A 21,096-nucleotide genomic window follows, 5' to 3' on the forward strand; every position below is an offset into this window, starting at 1 on the left:
CCTGCGCCGCCGCCGCTGCCGCCACTGCCGCGGGGGCGCGGGGGCTGCGGTGGGCGCTGCTCCGGCTCGGCGCGGACGGGAGGCGAGGGGGCCGCGCCAGGCCCGAAGCCGAGGCGGAGCCGGGCCGCCCCCGCCGCGCCCACCGGCCCGCCCGGGATGAGGCGCTGAGGCCCAGCATGGCAGGCCCGGGCCCCACCTTCCCGCTGCATCGGCTCGTCTGGGCGAACCGGCACCGCGAACTGGAGGCCGCGCTAAACAGCCGCCAGGTGAGGCCCATCGGGCGCCCGGGCCGTCCTCCTGGTCCCCCACCCAAATCTGTGGTCTGCATCGGGAGGCCGCCTGCCCGGCTCCCTCTCCCCGGCCCAGAAGAGAGGTCACCTGCCCCTCGATCTTGGGCTTCTGGCCTCGGCTCCCAGCACTGGGCCTTGCCCTGTCGGTCTCCCCGCTTCACACTGCATCCAGCCTCCGAACTCGCGCCGCACCACCCCTAAGGCAGGCTGAGAAAAGCAGATCGGTCCTGGTCCCCAAGTCAGTCCAAACTCTTGACATCGGCAGCTGCACCTCTACCTGACCAGGCCCTCCCCGCACCCCACCCCCGCCCCTGCCGACCACCACCGGGCCCCCAGCTCTGTCCCTCGCAGAGGGCAGGAGAGGTGGGCAGGCCCTTCCCACCTACCCCCTCTCTTCCTTTGCCAGGACACTCAGGCCACCCTTTGCCATTTCCACCACCTGTGTGCTGTCCTTATTTCCTGCAGTGACTCCCAACCCTGTTCATCCCAGTGGCCTTCTTGCCTTGGCCTCTCCTTACTTGCCCTGTGCTGAGTGTCTCATCTCCCCCAGCACGACATTGAACAGGAAGACCCCCGGGGGCGCACCCCCCTGGAGCTGGCCGTGTCCCTGGGGAACCTGGAGTCCGTGAGAGTCCTCCTTCGACACAATGCCAACGTGGGCAAAGAGAGCTGCCAGGGCTGGGCAGGTACTGCAGAGGGCAAAGGGGCTCCCCTGAGGCTGGCAGCGGGGGGGTGGTGTGTGGGAGTGAATGCCAGGCCTGGAGCCATCTAGAGAGCTCCCCTCAGCAGCCCAGTGCCCCCAGTCCTGCAGGAGGCAGTCAGCACTGGGGACCCTGAGATGGTGCAGCTGGTACTCCAGTATCGGGACTACCAGAGGGCCACGCAGAGGCTGGCTGGCATTCCGGAATTGCTCAACAAACTCCGCCAGGTACAGCAGGACGTAGAGGTGTGGCCAGTAAGGGGGGGTGTGGGGCGCCATGGAGGGGACCATGACAGACTATGTGGGGTAACCCTGCCGGGCCTGGCCTTGGAAGGGCACCCAGCCTGTGCGGCATGCTTTCCTGACACTGTCAGTGACGTCCCTCTCTCTTGACCCCAGCCCAGGGTCATGTAGGAATGAGAAGCAACCAGGCCCACATGGATGAGAGTGGGCCCTTTGGGGAGAAAGCCTTTTGCCAGCATAGAGGGTCCTCTAGTGCTAGAAATCTCAACAGAGCTTTTAGATCATGGGTCTCCTGGTTAATGCAGATTTCCTGGAAGGAGGATTTCATCCAACTTAGCGGATGCGGCCTGGACTCCTGTCCACCCTTCTCAAAGCACACAGTGGGTGGGTAGGGGGGCCCCCACTGGGAGAGCACACTACCTTGTGCCCTCCACCCCAGGGGCAGGCCCCCAGGGGGTCATTATGCCCCCTTTGCAGATGAGGACTCTGGGATCCAGAGGGGGCAGAAGCTCCCCCAGGGACCCCCAGCGGGCTAGTGGCCAGGTTGAGCCTGGCCCCAAGCTTGCAGACGCTTATAGCCTGATGACTTGCAGACCTTTCAGGCCCCACTTGGCCCACCCTTTCCTGGGTGGGGTTTGGCTGGGTTGGGGGCAAAGCTGGACCATGGCGGCACATCGCACCTCGCTGAGGGAATTCCCTGGTTGGCACTCTGTGCTTTCACTGTGGGGGGCTGGGTTTGATCCCTGGTTGGGGAAGGGCTGGGCTCCCAGAAGGGGGCCTGTGGACAAGGGGCTTCCCAGGCCCGCTGGGCCCCGTTGCAGGCAGGGCCCTGATCGGTGCTGTGGTCTATCTCAGGCCCCCGATTTCTACGTGGAGATGAAGTGGGAGTTCACCAGCTGGGGTGAGTGGGGACCTCTTGGCTCTCAGGGGCCTGGGCTGGGGCCGTTGGGAAAGAATCTCGGTGACCTCTGTGCCTCCTGCAGTGCCCCTCGTGTCCAAGATGTGCCCGAGTGACGTGTATCGCGTGTGGAAGCGGGGTGAGAACCTGCGGGTGGACACCAGCCTCCTGGGCTTTGAGCACATGACCTGGCAGCGCGGCCGGAGGAGCTTCATCTTCAAGGGCCAGGGTGAGCTCTGGGGGGGCTCCCCGCAGGCACGCAGCAGACCAGCGCCCCCAGGTTCTCCCGTGGCTTGTGAGGACAGTGCTGTCCTCCGTCTCTATCTCCAGATGTGGAAATGGAGGCGGGGGTGGAGGGCGTCCAGAGGCTGAGGCCACACCCCGTAGCAGGAGGCGGCTGAGGGCAGCACGATAGCCCTCTGGCCACTGTCTGGGCCTGGCACTTATTTGTCCCCCTCACACCCCCACGCTGGCTGGCAGAGGCGGGAGCCTTGGTGATGGAAGTTGACCACGACCGGCAGCTGGTGCACACGGAGACACTGGGGCTCACGCTGCACGAGCCTGAAGCGCTGCTGGCCACCATGCGGCCCAGTGAGGAGCATGTGGCCAGTCGCCTCACCTCTCCCATCGTCTCCACCCACCTGGACACTCGCAATGTGGCCTTCGAGAGGTTAGTTGGGGCCTGGCCACACCGTGGGCAGTGCCCTCGAGCCTCTAGTTCAGGCTTCTGGGAGGCTGAGCCCCTCGCAGAGGCTGCTCGGGAGGGGGAGGGGGTTCCTGCAGGCCCAGTGTCTCTTCTGGACCACCTGCTGGTCCTGGGTCCTGTGGCACCTTCCAGCTCCTGCACGCCTGTCTGTACTGGCAGCTGTCTCCCTGGGAGGAGGCTGGGTCAGGGAGTCCCCAGTTTCCTGACTTCTGACCTCACGTGTTTTCCCATAAAAACAAGGATTGAGGCTGCCGTGCAGGGCAGCTGTTTGCAGCAGCGCCGGCTTCTCAGCGGTGCAGCTGCGTCTGGGCCGGAGTCCTTTGTGGGTAGCCTAGGAGCCCACCCTTCCGGCAGGGTGTTATTTCTCTGACAACATGTGCCCCAGTTCCAATAACAGACTTCAGAAACACTTTTTTTTAAAAAACAGCTTTCTTGAGATATAATTTTGTATACTGTACCGTTCACCTATTTAAAGTATGCAATTCAGTGGTTTTTAGTATTTTCACAGATATGTAACCGGTACCACCGTCCAATTTTAGAACGTTTTCGTCACCTCAGAAAGAAACCCTGTACCCTTTAACAATCATCTCCCAATCAACTCCCTTTAACAATCAACAATCCCCTCCCCCCCAGCTAATCTACTTTCTGTCTCTATAGGCTTTCCTGTTCTGGATTTTTAGTATGAATAGAATAATACAATATGTGTGGTCTTTTGTGACTGGCCTCTTCTGCTTAGCGTAATGTTTTCAAGGTTCATCCAAGTTGTAGCATGTAACTGCTGCATTCCTTTTTATGGCCATGTCCGTTGCACGAGTATCCCACATTTTGTTTATTCATTCGTCCATTGACGGACATAAGGATTATTTCCACCTTTGACTGTTGACTATTTGACTATGAAGAATGCTGCTCTGAACATTAGTGTACAAGTTTTAGTGTGGACATACGTTTTCTTTCTCTTGGGTATTTACCTGCGAGTGGAATTGCTAGGTCCTGTGGTGACATGTGGTAATTAAACACAGATGTTTAATTGTTTGAAGAGCTGCCAGACTATTTACCAAAGGGGCTGCAGCATTTTACATTCCCATCAGCGGTATATAAGGGTTCTAATTTCTCCACATCCTCACCAACCTTACCGCTCATTCATTTATTTATTTTGGGGTTATAACCATCCTAGCAGGTGTGAAGTGGTATTCATTGTGGTTTTGATTTACATTTCCTTAATGACCAATGATGTTGAGCATCTTTTCATTTGCTTATTGGCCATTTGTATATCTTCTTTGGAGAAGTGTCTATTCAGATCCTTTGCCCATTTTATCTTTTTTTTTTAATTAATTAAATTAATTTGGCTGCGTTGGGTCTTTGTTGCCGCCCACGGGCCCCCTCCAGCCGCGGCGAGCGTGGGCCACTCTTCACCACGGCACGCGGGCTTATCATTGCGGCGGCTTCTCTTGCTGCGGAGCACGGGCTCTAGGTGCACGCTGAGGGCCATGGCCCGCAGGCCCAGTAGTCGCAGCTCGCGGGCTCCAGAGCGCAGACTCAGTAGTTGTGGCGCACGGGATAAGCTGCTCCGCGGCATGTGGGATCCTCGCGGACCAGGGATCAAACCCGTGTCCCCCGCATTGGCAGGCGGATTCCCAACCACTGCACCACCAGGGAAGTCCCCCTTTGCCCATTTTAAAAATTGGGTTATCTTTTTATTATTGAGTTACAAGAGTTCTTTGTATGTTCTAGGTAGAAATCCCTTATCAGCTACATGATTTGCAAATATTTTCTCCCATTCTGTGGGTTGTCTTTTCACTTTCTTGATGGTGTCCTTTGAAGCACAAAAGTTTTTAATTTTCATGAAGTCCAGTTTATCTATTTTTCCTTTTGTTGCTCGTGCTTTTAGTGTCATATCTAACAATACTTTGCCAAATCCAAAGTCATGAAGATTTTCCCCTATGTTTTGTTCTGAAAGTTTTGTAGTTTTAGTTCTTACACTTAGCTCTTTGATTTATTTTGAGTTAATATTTGTGTATGGTGGGAGGTAAGGATTCAACTTCATTCTTTTGCATGTGACTATCCACTTGTTCCAGCACTGTTTGTTAAAAAGACTATTAATTCCCATTGAATTGTCTTGGCACCCTTGTGGAAAAATCAGTTGACCAGAGATGTATGGGTTTATTTCTAGACTCTCAATTCTATTCCACTGATCTGTATGACTCTCTTTGTGCACTGTCTTAATCACATGTTGCTTTGTAGTAAGTTTTTGAAATCGGAAAGTATAAATCTTCCGACTTTGTTCTTCTTTCTCAGGATTATTTTACGTATTCTGGGTGGGTCCCTTGAAATTTCATATGAATTCCAGATTCAGCTTGTCAATTTCTACAAAGAATTCAGGTGGGATTCTGATAGTGTTTGTGTTGAATCTGTAAAACAGTTTGGGGAGTATTGCCATTTTAATAGTGGTACGTCTTCTGCCACGAACGTTGGATATTTTTCCATTTTAGATCTTTAATTTTTTTTCAGTGATGTTTTGTAGTTTTCAGAGTATAAGTTTTACACTTACAGTAAATAAATTTATTCTAAGTATTTTATTCTTTTTGATGCTATTATAAATTGAATTGTTTTCTTGATTACATTTTTGAACTGTTCATTGCAAATCTATAAAAATACAATTGATTTTTATATATTGATCTTATATCCTGCAATCTTGTCAAACTCATTTTTTAGTTCTAATGGGTTTTTAGTGGATTCCTCATATTTTTTATATGTAAGATCGTGTCATCTGTTAATAGTTTTACTTCTTCCTTTCTAATCCAAATGCCTTTTATTTCTTTTTTTTTTTTTTGTCTAAATGCTGTGTCTGGAACCTCCAGTAGAATGTTGAATAGGAGTGGCAAGGACAGACATCTTTATCTTGTTTCTGATAAAGAAACAAGGGGGAAAGCATTCAGTCTTTCATCATTAAGCGTGACATTAGTTGTGGGTATGCTTTATCAGGCTGAGGAAGTTGCCTTCTGTTCCTAGTTTGTTGAGTGTTTTTATTGTGAAAGGGTTTGGGTTTTGTCAAATGCTTTTTCTTTGTCTATCGATATGATCATGTGACTTTTATTTTTATTCTATTGATATATGTTGCTATCAGTTAATTTTCAGATGTTGAACCAACCCCATATCCCTGGGATAAATTTCACTTTGTCGTGGTGTATAATTCTTTTCATATCTTGCTAGATTTGGTCGGCTACTATTTTGTGTCCATATTCCTAAGAGGTAATGGTTTATAGTTTTCTTGTAATTTCTTTGCCTGGTTTTAGTATCTGGGCAATGCCTCATTGAATGAGTTAGGCAGTGTCACCTCCTTGTCTATTTTTTGCAAGAGTTTGTGAATAATTGGTATTAATTCTTCTTTAAAAGTTCGGTGGGATTCTTTGGTGAAGCCATCTGGGCCTGGGCTTTTCTTTGTGGGTTCTTTTTGGTTTGTTTTTTTACTGCGTCAGTCCCTTTACTTGTTACAAGTCTGTTAGATTATCTACTTCTTCTTTAGTTAGTATTGGTAGTTTATGTCTTTCTAGGATTTGTTTACTTCATCTAAATTATCTAATTTGTTGGGGTACAATTGTTCATCATATTCTTTTATTTATAATCCTTTTTATTTCTGTAATGTCAGTAGTAATGCCCCCTCTTTCATTTCTGATTCTGGTAGTTTGAGTCTTCCCTCTTTGTCAATTCCATTGATCTTTTCAAAGAACCAGCTTTTGGTTGAATTGATTTTCTCTATTGTTTTTCTATTCTCCATTTCATTAATTTTCACTCTAATATTTATTATTGCCTTCCTTCTGCTTGCTGTGGGTTTAGTTTGCTCTTTTCCCAGTGTCTTAATATGGAAGGTTAGCTTATTGATTTAAGTTCTTCTTTCTTAATATAGTTATTTACAGCTGTAAGTTTCCCTCTAAACATTGCTTTAGTTGTGTCCCATAAGTTTTGGTATGTTGTATCTTCGTTTCCATTCATCTCAAAGTATTTTCTGATTTTGCTTTTGATTTATTCTTTGATCCATTGGTTATTTAGGAGTATGTTGTTTACTCTTCCCATATTCATGAATTTCCCAAGTCATCTTTTTTCTGTTACTGATTCTGATTTCATTCAGTTTTGTTTTTTTAATTAAGGTTGCTTTTTGGTGTTGTTGTTATTTATTTATTTTATTTATTTATTTTTAGCCTCGTTGTGTCTTAGCTGCTGCGCTCGGGCCCTCTCTAGTTGCGGTGAGCAGGGGCCGTTCCTTGCTGCAGTGAGCGGGCTTCTCATTGCGGTGGCTTCTCTTGTTGCTGAGCACGGGCTCCAGGCGCGCAGGCCTCAGTAGTTGTGGCACGTGGGCTCAGTAGTTGTGGCTCGCGGGTCCAGATGCTCTGCGGCATGTGGGATCCTCCCGGACCAGGGCTTGAACCCATGTCCCCTGCAGTGGCAGGCGGATTCCCAACCACTGCGCCACCAGGGAAGCCCTCATTCAGTTGTGATTGGAGAACATACTGTGTATGATTTCTGTCCTTTCAGTTGTATTGAGGTTTCTTTTATGGCCGAGCCTACGGTCTATCCTGAAGAATGTTTCACATGCCCTTGAGCAGAATATGTATTCTGTTGTTGTTGGGTGGAGTGATCTAAGGACGTCCATCAAGTCTAGTTCATAGTGTGTTCAAGTCTTCTGTTTCCTTGTTGATCTTCTGTCTACTTGTTCTATCCATTATTGAAAGTGGGGTACTGAAGTCTCCAACTATTATTGTTGAATCAGACATACTTTTATTTTTAAATTTTTATTATGGAAAATTTCAAGCACATATGAAAGAACAGAGACTAGTATAATGTTCTCATCACCCAACTTCAGCATTTATCAACATTTTGCCCATCTTTTTAAAAAATTTTTTTGGCCACGCCGCACGGCTTGTGGGATCTTAGTTCCCCAACCAGGGATCGAACCCGGGCTCTCAGCAGTGAAAGCACTGAGTCCTAATCACTCGACCGCCGGGGAGTTCCCAGCATTTTGCCAATCTTGTTGAATCTACCCTTCCTCACTTTTTTCCTGTTTTCTTTTTCCCCCAACTATTTTAAAGCACATCCCAGATGTCGTATCATTTCAATAGTAAATGCTTCTGCGTGTGACTCTAACAGATAAGAATGTTTTTAAACCGAGCCCCAACGCCATTATCACACGTAGCAAAAATTAATAATTCCCCAGTACTTTCTAGTTCTCAGTCCTCTGTTCATTTGTCCCCAGCTGTCCAGGCAGCCTCTTCAAGGCCCCTGTGTGTTTCACAGCGGGAAGGCTAATTGGAGGGGGTCTTTGGAAGGGACGACTTTGGCCAGAGTTGGGGGGGTGTGGGTCCTCATGAGCTCCTGTTTGGTCTGTTTCAGGAACAAATGTGGTATCTGGGGCTGGCGGTCTGAGAAGATGGAAACCGTTAGCGGCTACGAGGCCAAGGCAGGAGAGGCTAGTGGTGGGAGCTGGGGTAGGAGACGAGGCCCAGGAGCTCTGCCCCTTCTCCACATCCACCCTGTGTGGAGGGAGAGACCCAGTAGCCCGTGGGCTCCGGATGCCCTGTGTGGCCATGGGAACTCAGTGGGGCCCGAGTGCCCAGCCCCTGCTGAGCACGCAGGGGTTACCCACAGCACGGGCCCCTACCCGGATCACCGAGATGAAGCCAGGAGCATTTTACCCTCATTAGTGACTCCCCGGGGTTCAGACCCCGCCCCCTCCACTGTGGGGAGCGGGATCCTGTCTGTCCCTGGGGACAGGAGGACTTGGGTCCTGTGCTGGTGAGGCTGAGTGTGGGGAGCAGGCTCTGAGCCCCCAGCTCCCCCGTGTCCCCCCTGCTCCCCAGGTGTACAGTGCCACCAATGTGGAGCTGGTGACACGCACACGCACGGAGCACCTCTCTGATCAGGACAAGTCGAGGAGCAAAGGTAAACCCAGGTGCGCCTGCCTGCTGCCCAGTCACACCGTACGGGGTGGTCACCCTGGTCTGGGGTCAGGGCCAGAGTATCTGGGACCAGCTGGAAGGCTTCCACCACAGGGGAGGCTCCCGGGGTGGAGGGGAGGTGTGGGCAGTCTGGGGGCAGTGGCCCCAGGTCCCCTCATGGGCTCCACCCCTTCTCCTTAGGGGGGAAGACTCCATTCCAGTCCTTCCTGGGGATGGCCCAGCAGCACTCCTCCCACAATGGGGTGAGCCGGGGCTGGGGGGGCGGGGGCTGGGGGCTGACTGGAAGGCCCACTGGGCGGGGCCGGGCCGGCGCCTCCCAAGCGCTAAGCCTGGTCCCGGGGCCACCCAGGCTCCTGTGCAGCAGGCAGCCAGCCCCACAAACCCCACCGCCATTTCCCCCGACGAGTACTTTGACCCCAACTTCAGTCTGGAGTCGAGGAACATCGGCCGCCCCATTGAGATGTCCAGCAAAGTACAGAGGTGAGGTCTGGGGGCTGGCGGGGGGCTTCCCTCTGGGCCAGGGGACCCTGCCTGGTGCCCCCGAGCCCTTGCAGACCCTGTCACACACAGGGCCCCCTGGAGTGGGGGACTCACTCACCCAGCTGGCTGCCTTCTCGACTTCACTCTCTGGGGGCCGGGGCCAGGTCTGCTTTAGCCATGGTCCTTGGCACCCAGCTCGGGGCTTGGCTCAGAGGACTGGTCGCTCTTCTTGGTGAACGCATGAATGGGCAGCACCACCCATGTATGGTTTTCTGTTCAACTGAACGAGCACCTGCTGGGGGTCAGCTTGTGGCAGACAGGGAGGGCACGCGGCTCTAACACCTCCTGGTTTCATGGCCCAAGGAATCACCTTCCCCTCTGAGAGTCTAGTCTCCCCCTCAGTAAAATGAGAACAGTTGCCTTTGGCCACCTGCTCACAAGGGTGCTGTGAGGCTCTGATGAGCCGTGACTTCTAGAGCGTCTGGTGGGCCCAGCACTGTGCCAGAAACCTCACGTGGACTCCCTCAGCCACGCAGCGGCGGGGCTGGGATGCGACCCCAGCAGTGCAGTCCTGAACTGTCGGGCTGTGCTGGACCCCAGAGTACGGCGAAGTGTGACGTGCTGGCTGGCTGTGGGCCGAGGAGGACGACAGGGCCGTGGACGAGGCAGGACTGAAGCCAGGAGCTCAGCCCTGCCCTCCTCATCCAGGAGAGCTGAGCTGGCACAAAGCACCCGGGGCCCAGCCTGAGCCCAGGGCCTGGGGGCAGCTCAGGCTCTGGGGCCAGAAGGACATAAGCTCCTGGGGGAGGCAGGCAGGAGCAGCTGAGCAGAGAAGAGGGTCCCCCAGGCCAGGTGGAGAGCAGGAGTAGAGGCAGATGTCCAGAGTAGGTGGGCCTTAGCAGAGGGGCCACCAGAGGTTCCTTGACCCACGTCCTGCGGTTGGCCGGGCAGGTTCAAGGCAACACTGTGGCTGAGCGAGGAGCACCCGCTCTCCCTGGGTGACCAGGTGATGCCCATCATCGACCTGATGGCCATCAGCAACGCTCACTTTGCCAAGCTGCGCGACTTCATCACCCTTCGCCTCCCGCCCGGCTTCCCGGTCAAGATTGGTGAGAGGGTGGGCCGGGCGGCAGGAGGGCCCCAGGAGTGGGGTGGGCACGGGCTGCAGGGCTGGCTCAGGCTCGACGTCTCCTCACAGAGATCCCCCTTTTCCACGTGCTCAACGCCCGCATCACCTTCAGCAACCTGTGTGGCTGTGACGAGCCCCTGAGCTCGGTGTGGGTGCCAGCGCCCAGCTCTGCCATCGCAGCTTCAGGTACCGCCGTGGGCGGGCGCGGGGCTGTGAGGTTCGCTGGTCTCTGTGCACCAGGGGCTGAGCACGACCCCTCTGCCGCACCTAGCGAGCCCCTTCCCCTGTGAGGTGGACCCCGCCGTGTTTGAGGTGCCCGACGGGTACAGCGTGCTGGGCACAGAGCGTAGCGAGCCCCTTCGCGACGAGGACGACGACCTGCTGCAGTTTGCCATCCAGCAGAGCCTGCTGGAGGCGGGCACAGAGGCGGAGCAGGTGGGGTGCGGGCAGGAGCTGGGCCCCGGGAGTGGGCAGGGGTGGCAGAGGTGACAGCTCTGGGCTCTGGCTGCTGCAGGTGACTGTCTGGGAAGCCCTGACCAACACCCGGCCTGGTGCCCACCTTCCCCAGGTCACGGCTTACGAGGAGCAGCTTCAGCTGGAGCGGTGAGGCCCTCCAGGACCTGCCAGGTCCATGTCTCAGCCCTGCCCTGCCTCGAGGACCCTGCTGGCCGGGGGGTTCTTGGCTGGTGGGGTTAAGTAGCAGGGAGGTGCTGGCCCCAGGACCCCACATCCTCTTTGAGGCCACCCTCCATCTTCCGTGCTGCCCACCAGCGAGGGCGGCGTGAGGGATGGGGAGACGGGGCCCGGCCTTGTCTCTGCTCTCCGGTCTTCGGGTCCCAGCCTCCCTGTCCTTATCTTCGGCCTCCACAGCCATGTCCCAGCCCTTGGCCTCCTCCCCAGCCTTAGCGCTCACGGGTCTGCTCTCCCCTCCCATGCCTCGCCTGGAAGGGCCCTCCAGGAGAGCCTGCAGATGTCCATAGAGCCCGGGAGTCCGGGATCCCCTCACGGGACGCCCCCGGCCCCCCCGAGCTTTGAGGAGCAGCTTCGCCTGGCCCTGGAGCTGTCCTCACGGGAGGAGGAGGAGCGGGAGCGGCGGGGGCGGCAGGAGGAGGAGGACTTCCAGCGCGTCCTGCAGCTCTCGCTCACGGAGCACTGAGCCCCCGGCCCTCGGGGGGCCGGCCCGGCCGGGGCTGCGCCTCCACCCACTTTTGTAACTTATTTATTTATAAACACTCTGCTGCGGAGCTTGGGGTCTGGAGCCCTGGGGGTGGGCTTGCATTGGAGACTGAGATGGAAATAAAGAGACCCTCAGCAGCAGGCTTGCTCCGCTCATTGTGGGGGGGGGGAGTGCTGGGGGGCACCGAGGGGAGATGCTGTGGGCAGTGGCCTTAGACTTGGGTTTGAATCCTGACCGTGGTCCCCTTAGCCTCTCTGAGCCTCAGTTTCCTCAGCTGTAAACGAGACCACCTCCCACCCCCAGGGCTTCTGGGAGGGTAAAATGAGCCGACAGGTGTCAGGTGCCCTAGTAGGTGCTCCGTGAACGTCAGTTCCCCTGAGCCCTGTCCCACCTACTGGAGATCCCGGTTCTTCCGGCCACACAGCCTGGCTTTCCGGGAACCCACCCCTGCTCGTGTCAGGGACGGGGAGAGGCTGGTTCTCCAGACCCTGCCAGGTCAGAGGAGGCCCTGCACCCCAGGCCTGGGTTCCTGACCTGACTCCGGCAGGTTCTCCTGCAGTGACGTTAGACAAGTCACTTCCCTCTGCCACCGCCGTGAACCTGCTCAGCCCTGCCCTGCTCACCTCCGAGGTGGCCCTGAGGACCTGCTGTGAGCCTCATGGGTTAGTTCTACACCCACCCTGATATCCCCTGAAGCTTCGAGTGTCTCTCGGTGATTCATGCTGAGTGGAAGCGCCAGGGCCGACCGGCAAGGAGAAAGAAGTTTGAGGTGCTCCCCACTGAAGACCCACGGTCTCTGGTTCTCTCCAAGCCCCGGGTCCTCAGTCCTTCCTCCCTAGGTCCCATCTCGGCTGGTAGCAGAACGGTTGAGGCCCAGAGCACAGCTCAGGTGACCTAACTGGGCGGAGCAGGGAGGACAGGGGCAGGGGCGCCTCCTGTGAGGAGGGACCGAACCCTGAACCCAACGTAGGCTGCCCCTTCCCGCCCCTTCCCGCCCCTTCCCGCCCCTTCCCGCCGCCGCCGCCGCCGCCGCCGCCGCCGCCGCTGTTGCCGGGCTCCGCACCTGCGCCCCGCCCCCAACGTGTTTCGGGGGGCGGGGACGAGGCGGACCGAACCTGTGGAGACGCGAAGGGAGGGGCGGTGGCCACCGCTTGCGGGCTCCTGAGGCCGGGCTGGACGGGTGTCTGGCCCTTTAAGGTCCGCCCTCGAGGAGGTGCCAGGCCCTGGTGGCTCCGGACTCTCCTTCCTGGTCCTGCGGGGCAGGGACTGTCCGTGGGGCTGCGGGAGGGTGCAGTGTGGCCCTGCCGGCCCAGGTGCTCCCGGCCTGGTTCCATGGCCCTGGTCACAGTAAGCCGCTCGCCCCCGGCCGGCGGCCACTCCACGCCTGTGGGGCCCACGGTGAGTCTGGCTTTGCTGTGGTCCTGCCCACGCAGCCGGCTGCCACTTGGGCCTGGGGGAGTGCTTGCTGTCTACGGGCAGCCTCCCCTGAAGCCTGGGGGTGTGCGGAGGGGGACTTCAAGTCTCAGGCTGGGGTTGGGAGGGGTTGGGGGGAATCTTGAGGCAATCAGGAACTCGGACCAAGGCGAGATCCGGAGCCGTGACCGCCTGCGGAGGCCCTACCCCGCTCTGGGCCCAGACGGGGGCCAAAGCCTCAGGCGTCTCCAGCCGCGGCCGGCCGTCCCCCCCTCCCGCCCCCCCCTGCCCCCTTACCTCCGGCCTCTGGACCTGAACCCGGGCCCGGGCTCCCCCAGTGCCTCCACGTGGAGAGAGGACTGGAGCGCGAAGGGGATCTGACCCCCTTTCTGGTTCCATTGCCCACTGCGGGGGTGGGCGGTGTGCGCGGAGGGGGCGCGATCCCTCCACCGTCCACCACAGCAGCCCTGAGACAGGGGAGAGGAGAATCCTTCCCTGCCGCTTCACTCTGCCCTGGGGGCTGCTTTCTCAGCAGGACCAGGTGTCCCAGCGCAGAAGCCGGCTCCAGCGAAGGTGAGCACCTCTTCCCAACACACGCACCTCCGTCCAGCCGCCAGCCTTGGCCACCGCCATCCTGGAGGACTTGCAGCCAAAGCCCACTACGTACTATGTGGGGCAGTGTTGCCAGTAGGCACAGCTGGTGGGCACAGCTGGCTGCCTTTGCTTTCATCTTCCCCCGGTCAGTTGGAGCTCCTTCACCCACTGTCCTGGACCTGGCTCTGGCCAGTGGTCACGAGCCAGTGGGCAGCATGGGACGGCAGGGCCTGAGGACTCCTGAGTCCCCACCAGGTTCACAGTATCTACTGAGTTAGGCAGGTGGGAAGGAAAAGGAAGCAACCTCCACCCCTCCTCAGACAAGAATAGATGGGCTGGAGGCTTGAGAGCCTCCAAGGCAGTGCTTCCCAAAGTGTTGGGGCAGCATTACCTGGGAACTGGTTAGAAATGCACATTCTCAGGCCTCCACTCCAGGCCCACTGAGTCTCTGGGGATGGGGCCCAACACCTGTTTTAACAAACCCTCCAGGTGATTCTGACACACCCCTGTCCTAAGGGTTACGATGGGCCATAATGGTTTCCCTGCTCCCCTGCCAGGCAGAGCTTTGCAGTACTCCACGGGGCTGTCCTGGGACTGCAGGATGGAGGCGATGATGGAGATGCAGCCAAGGCCAGCTCTGAGCCAGTGGAGGAACCCCCCGGGGAGGAGCAGCCCCACGGGGACCAGACAGACGACGGGCATGGGCCCCACAGTCCCAGGAAGCAGGAACAGAGTCAGCATCTGCGCCTCATGGTGGGGCTGCTAAGGCCACAAGACGACATCCGCCTGGTGAGGGCCCCGTCCAGAGCCCTCTGGCCCTCTGAAAGGACAGAGAGCCACTCCCCAGGTGGGAGGAGAGGGTGGAATGGGGCCAGTGTGTGTGTGTTTGGGGAGCAGTGGTGTGAGAGCAGGGGGCCCCCTGGGGAGCGTAGCGGTTACCCAAACCCCGATGACTCTGCTGTTTCGGCTAGAGTTGTCTTAACAGGGCGATCCGGTCATGTCTTCGGGTCTCTGGAGAGCTGGGAAAGGATGGGTAGGTTTGTCCGATGTGAGCCTGTAGGGTCAGATTAGGTCCAAGAGCTGGGAATTACCCAGAGGCGGGTTTCTGTTCAACCAGCACAAGACCTTCCTGACTATGTGAGTTGCCCGCAAATGAACTGGTGCTCAGGGGGGCCTGCTGAGCACCCACCATGGGCTGGTGTGCTGGAGAGCCCCGTGCAGGAATGGGACACAGGCGGGAAAGTGAGGACCAGTTCCCAGATGCCTGTGGAACAATCTCACTGTCTGCAGCAAAATGGGAAAATCAAGATGCAGCCAGTTTTTTGTAAGGCAGAATTAATTCCACAGACGCACCATCCTTTATTGTGAAACTGTGTCCTTAATACTTCTTTGGTGAAAAACATTCCTTGAATCAAATTATGGTAATGGCAAGTGGAAAGGTGTTTCTTAAACCTCCTTCCTAGGCAGAAAAAAAAAGGGCAATCTGTCATGCCCATTCTCCCCTTTTTTTCACACACACCCTCTCTGAGAAAAATCTTTTTAAACATTTTATTGGACCATGAGGTCCCAAAGTTGGGAACCACTAGATTGTAACCACTGATCTGGTATCTGGGAAGAGAGGGATGGGTGCGGAGGGAGCAGGTGGCAGGTCTGTTCTAGACCCGGATGTGTGTCAGGTGGTGGTGGGGGGAGCAGGGTCCTCTGGGCCACTGTGACCCCGCGCTTTTCCCTTCCCATCTTCCTCAGGCAGCCCAGCTGGAGGCGGCCCGGCCCGCCAGGCTCCGCTACCTGCTGGTAGTTTCCACAAGAGAACGTCTGAGCCAGGATGAGACAGTCCTTCTGGGTGTGGATTTCCCTGATAGCAGGTGGGAGCAGGGAGAGGAAGGGAGGAGGGCAAGGAAGTGAGATGCTGGGCGACAACAGCTTTCCCTCTGTCCCTGCCAGCTCCCCAAGCTCCCCCAGCTGCACCCTAGGCCTGGTCTTGCCTCTCTGGAGTGACACCCAGGTGTACCTAGATGGAGACGGGTAAGAGGTGGCAACTGGAGGGAAGGGAAAGGAGAGGGGCCAGAGGGTGGAATAACTAAGTGTGATGTATGGGGGGGGAGGGGTGCAGGGGTGTGGTGGGTACTGGGGAGCAACTGCAGAACTCTAGGCTGGGCCTACTCTCAGCTCCACTTGAGATTCACTGTGTGATCCTGGGCAAGTCACCTAACTGCTCTGGGCCTCAGCTGCCCTATATCTGGCAAACAGGGCTTATTTTGAAGTTTAGATGATGTGTATATATTTTGAGGACCAGCCTTATGAGGTGGCTAGTGGGTAGGCCTCTCAGGGGGCCCTGTCCCAGAGCCAGGAGCTGGGTTCCACCCCCACCTGGTCTCCCACAGGGGCTTCAGTGTGACATCTGGTGGGCAGAGTCGAATCTTCAAGCCAGTATGCATCCAGACCATGTGGTAAGGGGCTGGGTCTTGAAGATGGCTCAGGGTCTGGGTAGGGGCAGCAGGGTGGACAGCGTGACCCAGCCTCTCCTCTGTCCCAGGGCCACGCTCCAGGTGTTGCACCAGGCATGTGAGGTGGCTCTAGGCAGTGGTCTTGTGCCAGGGGGCAGTGCCCTCGCCTGGGCCAGCCACTACCAGGACAGACTGAGCTCTGACCAGAGCTGCCTCAACGAGTGGATGGCCATGGCTGACCTGGAGTCTCTGCGGCCTCCCAGCATCGAGCCCGGCCGGTCGGTACAGGGAGGGGAGGGGGGGGGGTTGTGCCATGGCAGAGCGGGGAAGGGGCCCCTGGGCTGACGGGCTCGGTCCCCAGGGCCTCGGGACAGGAACAGATGGAGCAGGCGATCCGGGCTGAGCTGTGGGAGGTGCTGGACTCCAGTGACCTGGAGAGCGTCACTTCCAAAGAGGTGGGCAGGGTGCCGGGGACCAGGGGGAGAGCTGGGCCCTGGTTGCGGGGGCCTCCGGCTGGGCCCCAGAGTGGTCCTCTCCTTGGAGCCTTCCCACTTTAGCTTTCCTCCTGTCTGAGCTGTTCCCACATGCCTGGCCTCAGCTTCTCTGCCTTGATGGGACAGAGTATTGTCCTCAGAGGCCCCAGAGGGAAGGCTGGGGCATCAGGAACCTCGCAAGGCGCCCCCAGCCTCTCCTCACCCTCCTGCCTGCAGATCCGCCAGGCCCTGGAGCTGCGCCTGGGATGCCCTCTCCAACAGTACCGCGACTTCATCGACAACCAGATGCTGCTCCTCATGGCCCAGCAAGACCGGGCGTCCCGCATCTTCCCGCACCTCTACCTGGTGAGCTGCAGGCTGAGGGCTGGGAGATGGGGCCTGCTGCAGCTGGGGGAGAGGGCCAGTGACGCTCTCTGTGTGTTCACAGGGCTCAGAGTGGAACGCAGCGAACCTGGAGGAGCTGCAGAGAAACAGGTAGGGTTTCGAGCCCTCCCAGGACTGCCCGCCCTCTGTCTTCCCCCGTGGGGAAACCTGGCCAGAAACCCCCAGAACCCTCTCAGCAGCAGCTAGCTCTGCTTCCAGCTCCGCCCCTGGGGCCGTTCCCCTCGCATGGGCTCAGGCGGGGACAGGGGAACAAGCTACCCTGCTGGTCTGCTGGCAGCTCCCTGGCCCCCTCTTCACCTCCCCCAGCTGGAAAGCAGAAAAGCCCCTCTTGGCCTGAGCACGTGTCTGGGAGGAGGGAGGGCCCCTCTCCCACGGGAGACCTGGCCGCCCGCTCCCATCAGTTCCTGTCACTTGTCCACCGCGGGCTTTCGGGAAACCTGCTGAGACCCTTGGCATCCAGCTGCTGCAGACCCACCCCATCTCGGCTGAACTCAGAAGCCCTTCTCTAACTGACTTCTGACAGTAACAGAAGGGCGTGTGTTGCAAGCCGCCCAGCAGCTACCTGGAAGCGGGGTGGGGACGGGGCGGGGGGACAGTACTCAAGCCCAGTGGGGTGAACCGATTTGCTCAAGGTCACCGTCATCTCCTCCTCCCACCACAACTGTGCCGCCCCCACCGGACCCTCAGAACCAAGAAAACTAACACCCAGGGTCCGCCGGCTCCACTGGCCAACGGGCCTGGTGCCCGTGGCCACGTCAGCCTGGCCTTGTGCCCCGTGCTGCAGGGTGAGCCACATCTTGAACATGGCCCGCGAGATTGACAACTTCTACCCCGAGCGCTTCACCTACCACAACGTGCGCCTCTGGGATGAGGAGTCGGCCCAGCTGCTGTCCCACTGGAAGGAGACGCACCGCTTCGTGGAGGCTGCAAGGTCCGGCCGTCCCACCCCTCCGCCCGCCCCATCCCCGCTTCCTGCCGTCTGGGGCCCGTGCCCTCCTCCTGCCTGCTCTGCCCTCGGCTTTTCTGGCCCTCAGGGTCCTTACCTCCTTTCCCTTCTGCTCTGGGCGGTGAGCCCACCACCTACCTGCCTTTCCCCGACACTGACGGCACAGCAAGGGGGCGGGGGAGGGGGAAGCTGACCCGGTTCGGCCTCCACAGAGCGCAGGGCACCCGGGTGCTGGTCCACTGCAAGATGGGCGTCAGCCGCTCGGCCGCCACGGTGATCGCCTACGCCATGAAGCAGTACGGCTGGAGCCTGGAGCAGGCTCTGCGCCACGTGCAGGAGCTGCGGCCCATCGCCCGCCCCAACCCCGGCTTCCTGCGCCAGCTGCAGACCTACCAGGGCATCCTGACTGCTAGGTACGGAGTGGGGGACAAGGGGAAGGGGGTGGGTGGGGGTGGGTGCTGGAGGTTGCGGCTGGGTCACTGGAAGCTGACTCAGGGCCACCCCCTCGCAGCCGGCAGAGCCATGTCTGGGAGCAGAAAGTGGGTGGGGCCTCCCCAGAGGAGCCCCTGGCCCCCGAGGTCTCTACACCGTTCCCACCTCTTCAGCCAGAACCCGGGGGCAGTGGGGAGCTGAATGTGGTGGGGTTGGAGGAGAGCCAGGCAGCCCCAGAAGAAGAGCCTGGGTCACGGCCCCGTATCAACCTCCGCGGGGTTATGAGATCCATCAGCCTCCTGGAGCCATCCTCAGAGCTGGAAAGCACCTCAGGGGACGGTGACCTGCCAGAGGTGAGGCTGGGACTAAGGAAGGAGCCCAGGTTGAGGCAGAGTGGGGGCCAAAAGGAGGAGGGGGCAGATGGCCGGAGGATGGAGAAAGCCCAGGACCGGGGCTTGGCTTGGCCCTGAGTGGGGGGCACCTGAGGAGGGGGACCACACCCTGGGCAGCTCCTTTTCATCCCCTCAGAGTAGCCGAGGAGACCCGATGAGGACAGGCGAGCTCTGCCTTCCACGGGAGCTGGAGAGCAGTCACGGGACAGGGCCATCTGGTGGGCTCCACGGCCAAACCAGCCCTAGGCTGGCGGCTGCAGGCAGCTCTCAGCCTGACGAAAGGACTTGCTTCCTAAGCGGCAGGGCTGCCCAGCCTTGGAAGGAGCATCCTCCCCAGGCCAGGAGCTGCACAACCAACTGTTGACCCCAGATGGGTGTGGATAAGATGATCTCAGCACCCGCTCCCAAATCGGAAGGGCAACCCATCGAAGGATGGCGTGCAGAGGGGTCATAGCACTCACACAGCCAAAGTACTGGCTGGGTAGCTAAGCAGCCTCTCTGTGCTAAGCGCTGCAGGGCACAAGTGTAAGACCTGGCCCTTGCCTTAGGAAGTCAGGCCCCCCCACGTGACTTGAGGCCAAGGTGGCTGACCCGGAGGAAGGAGAGCTCACCTCACAGAGGACGGGAACATTTGGGAAAGGCTTCCTGGAGGAGGTGGCACTGGGTGTGGAAGGCTGGGGGGAGGAACAGATGGTTGATGGGTGGGCGTGTGTGTTCCTAAAGGCAGTGTGTCCTCACTCGGCACCCAGCCCCGGGCCTGGCACCCGGAAGATGTTTCCCTTGTGGCTCATGGGACTGACTGTACAGAGCAGTGGGGGGCAAGAGGAGGAGGAGAGGACCCCAAGGACGCAGCGGGTGCAGGGGAGCTAAGGAGGGCTTCTGGGGGCCAGACAGGTGAGGGCTGAGGAGCAGTGGCAGTAGGGCTGGGGTGCTGCCTTCCCTTCCAGGGAAATCTGACCTGTGAGTAGCTCAGTTTTTCTGTATTCACTCAACAGATGCTCTGCATCTACCCTTTTCTAGGCTCTGTGCTCCGTGCCCCTGCCCTGGAACGACTTCCCCGTGACTCTTCTTTATACTCTCATCCTTCCAGGTTTTCTCTCCAAAGGAGCTTTCAGATGAAGACACTCCACAGCCCTTCCCTCAGCTCTCAAGCGCCAAGGGAGGCCAGCAGGCCCGCAAGGGGCCTTGGCCTGCCCTGAAGTCCCGCCAGTCTGTGGTTGCCCTCAACAACGCCGCCCTGGTGGCCAGCCGGACCCGGGCCTTCCAGGAGCAGCGGAAGGCTGGCTGTCCGTCCACACCCAGGCACCAGAAGGTGGTGAGGCAGGCCAGCGTGGATGACAGTGACGAGGAGGGCGAGGTGTGAGCCCACACACATTCCCACGCCCCCCCTAGACACAAACAGAGGCGCCGGAACACAGCTCCTGGGATGAGCACCCCTCACTCCTGTCGGCCTGTCCACGTTCCTCTTAGCTCCTCCCCAGGAGGCCCCAGACTCCCGTCACTACAGCCTCAGCACCTACAGCCTTAAGTCTCAGACCCATGTCCACCTGTCCAAGGGCTCAAGATTTCCTCCACATCTGGGGATGTGGTAGAGAGACTGAAGGTGCCTTTGGGGGCAACAGTACCCTAGCTTCATTCTCAACTGCTGCCTGAAACACACACTTGCAGCCATGGAATAAAAAACAGAGTTTCTCAGTGCAGAAAGGCTCATGCTCCCTCCCTCCCTCCCCTACTCCTGTCTGCCTCATCCCCCCGACCCCATTTCACTCCTGGGGCTCTGCAGAGAACCAGTGGCCCCCAAAGGCCGAGAGTAACCTCAGTCCCCAAACCTGGGAGGTTCTGAGGAGTGGGGAGCCAGACCCCTCTGACGGGGCTGGCCGGTCAGCCTCCCTCACACCCCCCATAAGCAGCCTGAATCTGCAGCTGCCCCCAGCACCCTCCACCAGCACTGCACTGGAGCACAGGGCACTACACCAAAGAGAGAGTCTTCTTTCTGAGCTTCATGGCCTCTGGCCAGTTTTTCATAGTCTTCATAGTGTCTGGCTTTGTACTTAGAAAGAAAAAACATTTTCATATTGTTTTCAATTTTATGATAAAGCTTGTCGGTCCACTCTTTCTCTGGTTGCACAAGGAGTGTGGCCTCTCCTTACCCCTTCCAGTCTCTTCATACCTCCCAGGTATCTTGCGACAGGCCGGTTTGGGGAGTGGTGTGTTTGGGGTGCGGTGGGAGGAAGAATGGGGAAGAGAAGAGGGGAGGTCGGCGCTATCTCCCTCATCTCCCGGGGCAGGGCCTGGGTAAATGCTAGCTGCCCCGCCCCCCTCAGGCAGGTCGGCAGGGGAACAAGTCTACACTGGACAGCAGGTGCTGGGCTCTGCCGGGGCAGCGGAAGGGAGTTACCCATGAGGAAATGGAAGCTGTC

At 57.8% G+C, this 21,096-nt stretch overlaps 2 protein-coding genes across 8 annotated transcripts; both read left to right on the forward strand.

Annotated features, from left to right (window-relative positions):
- Positions 1–11,706, forward strand: ANKRD13D (ankyrin repeat domain 13D). 4 transcript variants are annotated; one of them, XM_061202133.1, is made up of 15 exons: positions 1–266; positions 841–976; positions 1,094–1,218; positions 2,089–2,134; positions 2,217–2,360; positions 2,612–2,801; positions 8,223–8,289; positions 8,690–8,771; positions 8,969–9,030; positions 9,138–9,268; positions 10,220–10,377; positions 10,467–10,583; positions 10,669–10,832; positions 10,912–11,000; positions 11,268–11,706. In XM_061202133.1, the coding sequence occupies exons 1-15, from the start codon at positions 177–179 to the stop codon at positions 11,551–11,553; spliced, it is 1,887 nt and encodes a 628-aa protein (XP_061058116.1). In that variant the 5' UTR covers positions 1–176; the 3' UTR covers positions 11,554–11,706. The 4 variants fall into 4 exon arrangements, with proteins under 4 accessions (XP_061058116.1, XP_061058118.1, XP_061058117.1 ...); XM_061202135.1 differs by having other exon boundaries at positions 11,346–11,706; XM_061202134.1 differs by having other exon boundaries at positions 10,966–11,000.
- A 1,086-nt stretch (positions 11,707–12,792) lies between these two features.
- Positions 12,793–20,380, forward strand: SSH3 (slingshot protein phosphatase 3). Of its 4 annotated transcripts, none has more exons than XM_061203835.1 (14): positions 12,796–12,972; positions 13,520–13,560; positions 14,139–14,370; positions 15,328–15,446; positions 15,526–15,606; positions 15,966–16,031; positions 16,118–16,306; positions 16,390–16,483; positions 16,739–16,867; positions 16,950–16,996; positions 17,691–17,837; positions 18,065–18,265; positions 18,364–18,637; positions 19,767–20,380. In XM_061203835.1, exons 1-14 carry the CDS (start codon positions 12,907–12,909, stop codon positions 20,037–20,039), a joined length of 1,959 nt encoding a protein of 652 aa, XP_061059818.1. In that variant the 5' UTR covers positions 12,796–12,906; the 3' UTR covers positions 20,040–20,380. The 4 variants fall into 4 exon arrangements, with proteins under 4 accessions (XP_061059821.1, XP_061059818.1, XP_061059819.1 ...); XM_061203836.1 differs by having other exon boundaries at positions 13,523–13,560; XM_061203838.1 differs by lacking the exon at positions 19,767–20,380 and having other exon boundaries at positions 12,793–12,972; positions 18,458–18,581.
- The last annotated feature ends 716 nt before the right edge of the window (positions 20,381–21,096 follow it).

The sequence above is a fragment of the Eubalaena glacialis genome, chromosome 10 (assembly GCF_028564815.1).
Source record: "Eubalaena glacialis isolate mEubGla1 chromosome 10, mEubGla1.1.hap2.+ XY, whole genome shotgun sequence".
Classification (NCBI taxonomy): domain Eukaryota; kingdom Metazoa; phylum Chordata; class Mammalia; order Artiodactyla; family Balaenidae; genus Eubalaena; species Eubalaena glacialis.

Coding starts and splice junctions, on each gene's coding strand:
- ANKRD13D (XM_061202133.1), top strand. CDS start 177: ATGGCAGGCCCGGGCCCCACCTTCCCGCTGCATCGGCTCGTCTGGGCG. Junction 2,135..2,216: donor GTGGGAGTTCACCAGCTGGG/GTGAGTGGGGAC, acceptor TGCCTCCTGCAG/TGCCCCTCGTGTCCAAGATG. Junction 10,833..10,911: donor CGGGCACAGAGGCGGAGCAG/GTGGGGTGCGGG, acceptor TGGCTGCTGCAG/GTGACTGTCTGGGAAGCCCT.
- SSH3 (XM_061203835.1), top strand. CDS start 12,907: ATGGCCCTGGTCACAGTAAGCCGCTCGCCCCCGGCCGGCGGCCACTCC. Junction 14,371..15,327: donor CACAAGACGACATCCGCCTG/GTGAGGGCCCCG, acceptor CATCTTCCTCAG/GCAGCCCAGCTGGAGGCGGC. Junction 16,868..16,949: donor TCTTCCCGCACCTCTACCTG/GTGAGCTGCAGG, acceptor GTGTGTTCACAG/GGCTCAGAGTGGAACGCAGC.